This window comes from Lycium ferocissimum, chromosome 10 (genome assembly GCF_029784015.1).
Source record: "Lycium ferocissimum isolate CSIRO_LF1 chromosome 10, AGI_CSIRO_Lferr_CH_V1, whole genome shotgun sequence".
NCBI lineage: Eukaryota > Viridiplantae > Streptophyta > Magnoliopsida > Solanales > Solanaceae > Lycium > Lycium ferocissimum.
In genome coordinates, this window is record NC_081351.1 from 1,847,599 (window position 1) to 1,857,321 (window position 9,723).

At 34.2% G+C, this 9,723-nt stretch overlaps 1 protein-coding gene across 3 annotated transcripts in view; it reads right to left on the reverse strand.

The window, feature by feature from the left end:
- Nucleotides 1-8,180, reverse strand: part of LOC132035418 (nuclear pore complex protein NUP214) — a 40,767-nt gene extending 32,587 nt beyond the window's left edge. For 2 of the 3 annotated variants that reach the window (XM_059425690.1, XM_059425689.1), the window contains exons 1-4: nucleotides 7,890-8,180; nucleotides 6,506-6,714; nucleotides 5,812-5,980; nucleotides 1,677-1,823 (exon numbers count right to left, since the gene is read on the reverse strand). In XM_059425690.1, the coding sequence (XP_059281673.1) occupies nucleotides 1,677-1,823; nucleotides 5,812-5,980; nucleotides 6,506-6,714; nucleotides 7,890-8,085 (721 nt within the window). In that variant the 5' untranslated portion in view covers nucleotides 8,086-8,180. Of the gene's footprint in view, nucleotides 1-1,676; nucleotides 1,824-4,491; nucleotides 4,583-5,811; nucleotides 5,981-6,505; nucleotides 6,715-7,889 lie in introns of those variants that run through there. The other variant, XM_059425691.1, reaches the window with a different exon arrangement.
- Nucleotides 8,181-9,723: the final 1,543 nt, after the last annotated feature.

Consider the following 9,723-nt stretch of genomic DNA (forward strand, 5'->3'; position numbering starts at 1 on the left):
TTCGCTCTTTTTCACAACCGAAATGACTATTCCTCCACTTCTTTGTGGATAAAAGAATAAAGAACTAATAAAGTTACCAGTTTCCAAAAGAAAAAAGAAAAAAAGAAGGATAAAGAACTAAATCAAGATAGAGGAATGCTTTACCAAAGAATCAAAGTGATCTTCATGAAGCTTTATAAGTTACAAATTACAATACATGCACTGAGTTTTAAGAAAGAGCAATTTTAATCTTGCAGCAGTAAACTAGATATATGCTTTTGAGAGCAAAGAGGTAAATGGTTTACGAATTCTTTAAAAACTTTATCTCTTTCAGCAAAGAGTATTTCCTAAATGATCATCAGAGAAGTAGTACCTACTCAGCATTTTAAAGACACTGTCTTCAAATATTTCTTTGCTTTTGCTTCATCAAAATAAATGAAATTGAGAAGGTCGCAAATATTACAATAACTGTAAGAAACCTTCACCATAAAATTATATTACCGTAGTGGCTCAATTTGCGTGACTTGATTGTGAAGTTATCGTCTTCATATTTCAAAGATATATACCCTTTTCACAAAACCTACGACTTTATATTTGCCAAGATTTGCAGAAGATACATTAACTCCAATAAACAAGGAAAGCATCAGCTTCAATGAAGAACATAAGTATCTGATGCTGTAGGCCGAAAGTCCAAATATATTGTTTTGCCTTTACTGGTGAAAATAATATTGTACCCATAAACATGACATCAATAGGGGCCAAAGTAACTTTTTACGTCACAATGTAGGTGAAATTGCTTATAAAATGAATTTGAGTACAATATTCATAATCTAGCTAGGAATCTTAGGCATCATCCCTTAGTGCCAGCAAGATTAGTTTCTTTTTAATTCTAGAAAAAAAAAATTGTAAAGAAGACATTCATTTAATTATTAAATGTGCAGTAAAAGCTTTAAAAAACTTTACAAGGGCATATTAGTCATATTACAAGTAACATTGATGATTAAACTAAAAATGTTGTTACAATAGAATTCAAATGCGTGAGGTAAGTGTAATATTTCAAACTACAAGGGAGGTTAGTGTTACGAAAGGGTGGATCTCTGAAATTATCATGATATACACATATCATTCAATTAACAAGTTCATAAGTCATCTTTATTCAAAAAAGAAAACAAGTTCATAAGTCATAAGTAGGCATTAAGCAAATAACTTTGTTGGAAATGTAGAGCTTGATTTGGTCTAGTTAAACACTATAAAGAGGTGGTACTACATTTTGTTAGTTTTTTTTTTAAAACTGGTAAATTTGTATTCCTCAGCATTAAGGATATGCTGGAGACCTAGAAAAGTGTTAGTCTAAAAACAGAAAGAGAAAAGAGATATTTACAGGGATTTGACACTTTGGTGGTTCTCATCTGACACTACTAGATGTATGTATTTGCTGCCCCAATTATTTTTCAAACTTTACAAACCAAAAAAAAAAAAATCAAAAAACAACTAACATAATTTTTTATAAAGGTTTTGTCAATAAACATATGTTTTTATGTCTCTATTAGCTATAAAAAAAAAAGGGCAACCGCTAATCAAAAAATAAATAGTAATAGTAATATGTAAAACTTACAATAATTGTTTTTATAAAGTTTTCTTTCAATAAACATGTGTTCGGATCTCTCTTTGCTATAAATACAGAAATAAAGGTATACCTTTGATGACATATTTGGCATTAGAATCATCAAGCAGTGATTTAAATGATAGTGATATGCTGAACTTCTCCTCAAACTTTGATGATAGAATGCTAACCAAATTCTTCCTTGTGATGGCAATAAACTCACCATCCGGACTCCACCCAACTATACAACATTATGAAGACAAATAAGTACAAGCTCAGTACATATAGAATTCAATAGATTTAACTTGTAAATCAGATCATCAAGTTGTTGAAAGTTTCGCATTATAGCTTATTGCAATATCTAGCATATTCCCCTGCCTCCAAAAAGGAAAAAATAACAAAGAAAAACACCCAAAAGTCACTTCATAATTCTTGATCCACTACCTGATAGCTGTAGAGAAAAGTGAATGAAGCTACTGCTTCAGAAGAAAAATGAACTCTTCGGACACAATTTATGTGGCAGTATTTGACTAGGTATGAAGTTTAAGAGTGAAAGAAAGATTTTTGAAACTTGTGCCTAGAACAAGCCATAGACATTTATGTAGCTGTAATTATCTTTCTTGAAACTGATGTGGCTATAATTATCTTATTGATGGTAAAATGAGAAATTTAAAAGTTTAAATTATTTCTAGATAAGGAAGTATAACATTCTTTTGAGACAGACTAAAAAAGAATATATTTAACATATATTGGGACAGAGAAAGTATAGAAACGGCCAAATACATATGCAGTTGCTTAAAGTTGCCACCACTTTTCATTTAGACACCTCAACAAAGGCATACCTATTGGACACTTCAATCTCAACCAAAGTGTGATCCAGCTAATAACATAATTCAACACGGTAAAACAAAAAAAAATCTAAGTTGAATCTCGTCGTCACGGATCAATAAAAATATACATGTTTTGACTCAATAAAGGACTCAAGTTTGCAGGTAAAGGGAGTAAAAAAAAAAAAATTCTAATGGATAAAAATTTAGATGATGATCAGGTCATAAGGAGGTGTGTGTTGGAGAGCGGAGAAGGTTAGAAAGGAGAGTAAGGGCAGCCCGGTGCACTAAGCTCCCGCAATGCGCGGGGTCCGTGTGGAAGGTGTGGACCACAAGGGTCTATTGTACGCAACCTTACCTTGCATTTTACGCAGAAGAGGTCAAGCTTCCACATTGAGGAGAGTAATATATAGTAAGAAAAATATATAGTTCATCTAGCCAACATTGAGAATCTATTGATGCCTATTCCATTTAAAGAAGACCAGAATCAATGGGGTGAAGTGGGTTGGATGGAGATGATGTAGCCATTAGGGAGGGGCGAGCGGAGAAGACAGATGAAATGGAGGGGATTAAAAATAGATATCTTTTTTTTATAAGTAGCCCAAATGCCATGACTTCATTTCATTCGTCACTTTGCCATGTCACCTGTGTGTGAATTACACGCACTTTGTTTTTTGGCTGGCTGTCAGTAAGGTGTTAAATAGGCACATTTTGGACATGATTTAGGTGTTTCACCGGGAACATCCTCAGGTAAAGTGTCAAAATGAAAACAACAACAACAACAGCAAATCCAGTGTAACCCACAAGTGAGGTCTGGGGAGGGTAGGATATACGCAGACCTTACCTCTACCTTTTTGGGGATAGAGAGGTTGTTTCCAGTAGACCCTCGGCCCAAAAGATCGAAATCAAAACTGGTGTCAAATTTAAGTTGTCTATCTATTTGGCCTCCGAAAAATAATTTTCCGGGAAAAGGTAGTTGTCTCTCTCTAGCAGTGTTATCAAAAGTGAAAAACCCAAAAAAGCTCTAAGGTCCATTAGGGCTTTAAGCGCAAATAAAGCACGAGCTTCAATGAAAAGGCGCAAATGGAGAAAAATTACATATATATGTTTAGTCCAAGATTAATAATAATAAGCATGAATAACAAATACTCCCTCTGTTTTAATTTATGTGAACCTATTTCCTTTTTAGTCCGTGCCAAAATGAATGGCCTCTTTCCTAATTTGGAAACAAATTCACTTTATGGAATGATTTACAGCCACACAAATATTCAAGATTTATTTTGAACCACAAGTTTCAAAAGTCTTCACTCTTTCTTAAATGTCGTGCCCAGTCAAATAGGTTCACATAAATTGAAACGGAGGGAGTATATGAACAAAGAAGATGAAAAAAATTATGATAAAGTGAACTATCATTGTTTAGTGTCGCCTCTTTATGAGAGGCTCATTTGCAAGGAAAAGTATGTCTTAGAGCGTTGATGACGACACTAAAGGGCACATTAAGCGAGGCAAAGCGCTCAAAATATTTTGCGCCTCGCCTCAGGGCTTAAGAGTGCCTTTGACAACACTGCTCTCTAGAGTTTCTGACCATCATCAAACAGTATTTCTTTGATAAGAATGTCAAATACAACAGGGTAACTAAAACCTAGTGATATGGTGACATTAAGTGCTAATCAACTGAATCAACTAGAGCTAAAAACGAAAATGAAACTATATTTTAGGCCACAAGGGTCATTCAACCAAATAGACAATAGTGAAGTCTGATCTGATGAAAGAAGAAATTTTGTTAGTAGACCAAAGAAATTTTGTTAGTAGACCAAAGGTTGACAGCAACAATATGTTCTTGGTATGAAAATCCTCATTTTAGCACTTCACAAGAATGAGCACAATATGCATTTGCGGAGGGAATACAATCAACTATATGAGTACAATGCACTACAAAGTTTCAGCATATAGGGAACATTCATTAGAATTACTAAAGTTTTTTATTTTCTTTTTGATAAAGTTACTATTTTATGTTTTTTCATAGGCAAGGGTCATTAGAATAGAATTGGTGTGGACAAGAGGAGATGTCAGTGATTACACCTGAACACAGACAAGATGCAGGTTGGTCGTACATTGCTAACATGATACTGGAATTAGTAGAGAATGATTCCAGCAAGGGTAAGGCCCCAACCTTCAACCAGATGATAAGAATTACGCAAAGATAGCAACAGTAAGAAAATAGGCAGAAGTTGAAGCAAACATTTTGTGAAGAAGTTTAGCAAACATAGATTTATTTTCTATGAAGAAAAAAAATTGATGAAGAGAACAACATAGATTTATTGGTGGGAAAAATCAGCAGAAAGAGTAACAATTCTTTAAGCAGATGCTATATCACGTCTGAAACCCCTGACTCACAGTGATCCAAAGATGGATCAACAGGGAAGTTCCAAAGGACTAAGGTGACAAATATGAACATGTAGTTCTCATTTGAGCTTCAATCTAGAGCTGAAGCAGAAAAATAAATGTCTGAAATGATATCGGAAGTGTCGAGAGCTTTTTCTAGATTGGTCATGTCATTATAAGAAATTCAGACCCCGGCATGTATGGGTAACTATCGATAGAACCAGATGAATATATATGAATTTAATTTTTTTCTGATCAGACTTATTTCACCAAGACTTGGTAAGGTAACGAAAGAAGAGGGACAAGTACACAAGGAGAAGCGTAGTACAACGAAGATTTGTATGTCGTGTTTAAAAAAAAAAAAAAATGAACTGCTCCTGATCTCCTAATGGTTGGCCCTAAGTCCAGAATGATCAAGCTGCAGCAGGGAAAAAAGTAGAAGAAGCATCTGACAAGAGCAAAACAACCAACCCATTGATATTTGATCTACTAAAGAGCGATCAAATAAGTCAAGTTCTGCTTACAAACTTAAGGTTCTTGCAGTAATTAAAGCCTATAAATGATAGTAGATGTTCTCATGGAGTTCATTAGTTACCTAATCCCTATATAACTAAGGGGAACATACTCGTATGTGCTTCCGTATACTCGTATAACTTAGCGAAACATTCTCGTACGTGCTTCCGTATACCATCAACCCACAATTGGTGTTATTTTTGCAAATAAAATACTCATAGATGTGGAGTAGCTCTATGCCTCATTGGGATCAGAAGCCCGCGTGGAATACTTTGGATCAAAAAAGTTTAATCAATTCTAAGAAATTTCTTTTTATTTTTTTTGAGAATAAAATCAATTCTAAGAAGTCTCTAAATCGGAAACTAACTAACTGTATTAATTCAATTTATCAGAGACCTTGACAGTTCCTGAACCTTTTATGGAAAAAGCTAAGCAAAAGATACCACACAACACAGATAGAAAGGCCCTCACAAATCAAGAGAAAGACGGATAAAGGAAACATACCAGCATCAACCTCATCCATAACTTCTTTAATAGGGCTTTGAGCAACCCCGCTATACAACTTCCCATCACTTGAGAGAACAACATAAACCTTTTCTTCCTTTTTAGCCCATTGAATATCCTTGATGATACTTGAATCATTGAGAGAATGAGAAAAGGCTGGTGTTTGGTCCTATTAATTAGCCATACAAACAAGAATGAAGGGCATCAATTTTTCATTACTTCTACATTGATACAGACGCATAGAACTGATTTTTATACAGAATGAACTCAAGTTCAATGCCTTTTTAACTTGAAACAAAAATGTATCCAAATTAATTGCAGCCAAGAAGCAGGTATTGGAACCTAGAGGCATTTAGCTAGGAATGTTTATGTAATACTCCCTTAGTTTCAATTTGTTTGTCTTACTTTCTTTTTTAGTCCGTTTCAAAAAGAATGTCACTTCTAAATTTAGTAACTCTTTACACCCAACATCCTACATGAAATATTTAAGACCACAAGATTAAAGGGCATTTTGGTACATTTTACATATCTTTAATTTAAGACCACAATATTAAAAAGTCTTCTTTACTTTCTTAAATTCCATGCCAAGTCAAAACCAGACAAACAAATTAAAACGGAGGGAATACATAATTAGGCAAGGCCAACATATTGTAGTCAAATACAAAGTTTTGATGTTACAAGCAAATGAAAATACCTTGTAAAGAAGGGTGCTAACTGGGAAGAAATGGATTTTATTGCCAACACAAGCAGCAAGCAAGGAGTCATCTCCAGACAATGCAAGTACCGAGACTTTCCCGATAGCAACATCCACAATACTCACTTCCTGTATAGAAGGACCACTACCTTTCTCTTTAATCTCTTCCGCCGAAGCCATAACCTCCTTTGTCCTCGCAACACAAAACCCTATCAAACAAACAAAAATTCAACAAAAAATTTGATAAGTGCCCGCTTGGCCATAAAGTCACTCACTTTTTTCTGGAATAACTTTCGCGTTATTTGAAAATCAGTGGTTGGTCATGAATATTCCAAATCCAACTTGAAGTTGTATTTCAAATTTGGAAAACATCTTATAACCTGTTTTCACTTTTTTCCAACTCACGTATCACTTATGAAGTTATATTTAAGTATATTCAGGCATCAACATTATTTCAAATATTCTTTGCAAAAAGTATAACCAAACACAACTCCATCTTCAACTCCGATTCCATAAATTCCAGATAAAATGAAAACAAATGTGGAATCTATGGCCAAAGGTCTACTAATCTTATTTTAAAAAAATAAAAGGCACCAGATAACTCCAACAAAAAAAAAATGAGGGAAATTTTCAAAAATATACAGGCCAGCATAAAATATTACCCCATGTAGCCCATTATACAATATTATACTTGGGGGAAGCATTATACATAATGCATCAAACAAAGTGTATAAAAGTGAATAAATGGTGCTTATACAGAAATATGGGCTAAATAGGGTAACAAACTAAAAATATGGGCTACATAGCTAAATAATTTCAAAATAGATAACTCCAAGGAAAAAAGGGAAAATTTCAAAAAATATACAGCCCAACATAAAACATTAGGCCATGTATCCCAATATACAATATTATACAATATTATATACCTAGGGGAAAGCATATATACATAATGTATCAACCTTGTATGAAGTGGATAAATGGTGTTTATACACAAATATGGGCTAAGTCAGGTAACAAACTCAAAATGTGGGCCACGTGGCATAAATATTTTCAAAAATAGACAGAGCATAATCTTGCCCAAAAAAAAAAATATAGGTGATTCTTTTCATCTATGTAACAAACTTCTAAACTTTGAATATGAATTCGAACACAGAAGCTTTAAGTTTTAAGAAATAAAATTTATACATTTCAAAACTACTTAAAAAGTATTATAAATCAGAATAATTAACCACTTAAAGTATTTAAAAAGACGCATAAAGGAATTCAGGTCAAAGAAAAACTTAACCGACCCTCGAAATTTTAACTGTGCCACATAAATTGCGACAAGGGAGTAGGAGATTCTTCTCATCTCTGTAAGTTATATAGAAAACGAAGTAAAACTGACCACTGGAGTGGGCAACGAATAGAAGACGAAAGCGTTCGGAGACGACTAAAGGTTGTAAAGGAGGACATTCACTTTCGACATCAAATGAAGAATCATTTATAATAGGGACGGGTGTTCCGATTTTGGAGAAACGGTAATTTCTGCAGCCAATTTGGTCTCCTTCTATCTCTTCGTCCAATTCGATTGAAGTAGACATTGTGTTAGACACTGTGCTTCCCAGGTTTTGCCCTAAATACAACTTGGAGTGCTTGAAGAGTAAGCGTAAAGAATTACACTAACAATGAGGTGTTTTTGAGGTTTTAGAGCCTGTTTGAATAGGCTTATACTTATGGGGTCGTTACTTCAAAGAGAAGTAATAACGCAGAGATTATTAATATACTCCCTCTGTTTCAATTTATATAAACCCGTTTGACTGGGTACGACATTTAAAAAAAAGGGAAGACTTTTAAAATTTATATTTTAAAATAAATCTTGAATATTTGTGTAATTGTAAATCATTTATAAAGTAAATTTATTTCCAAAAGGCCATTCATTTTGACACGGATTAAAAAATAGAGGTTCATATAAATTGAAACAGAGGGAGTAGAAATTACTTTTTATTGGGCGTTTAGTTTATTGCACTAAAATTGAACACAAATGATACCATTTGATTATTTATTTATTTTTAGTGTTAAAAAATAATTTGTTACAATTATACATTTGGACGTTTGACATTTATAGGTTTATTTGGCTAGTTTGTTATAAGATAAAGAAGGTAAAATATCAATTATTAAAAGTTTAAGAAGATATTAACAAAGTCGCAGGGCTAAATTATGTGACATGGTTAGAATTTCGAGAGTTAACTAAGTTTTTTTATCAGTAGGTAAGCATATAATCAAATAGGAAAGGATGATAAAAATGAATGAATGCAATGCATTGACCAATAACTATCCCAGTACACATGCTATAGGTCATCCACATAGTCATAACCAATAGGGTACTCTGGAGGTTCATATACCTGTCACTATACCATCCGTGGTCATTTCCCTTCGGACAATGACCATTCATTATATCGCCGGACTGTGAGAACCTCACTTTACCGCCGAAATGTGAGAACACCACTCATATCTTTATCCCCACCTTTTAGACCATCTTGTATCTCCTTTACACAACTCAGGCATCAAGTATATAAATATGAATAAATACCACATGTATGATATCATATACAACCAATATATAGCTCATAATGTCCCAACAATGCCCGTATGTTACACCTTGGAAAATTTCGCATCGTTTGCATTATAAGTAAACTAACATAAGCCCAAAGTGGAAATGAAGCCCTTATAAGGTTAAGGAGGATATCTAATAATTTTAAGTATGTGCCTTAAGGTTTCGGAGTTAAATGAATCGGCGGAAGCAAGTTCGTCGAAGGTTAGAATTGGTGTCATGTTTTTGGGAACATTTCGTATCATTTGTGCTATACATTGTTTAGCATTAGCTTGAGAGGGAGTTGTAGGATTCCTTAGATGGTTAATGAAGGTTTACATAATTGTCAATGAGGTATCATAAGGATTGGAAGTCAAACGAATCGAAAAAAATGCATTTTCTCGAAAATTAGAGTTTGCGGCCGCAAACTGAGTTTGTTGTGCAGCATATGGGCCGCAAACTCCCAATTTTTGGGGACCTTACTGCCCAAAACCTCCCCATATTGTGGAGGGAGTATGTGGCCGCATGTCCCAACTTGCTGGGCCGCATCTCCCCCGCAACACGGGGCGGTGGGGTTGTTTTAAGGCCTTTTTAATATTCAAAAGATCCCATTTTTCATTTCCACTTTCCACCCTTCTCTCCCTATATT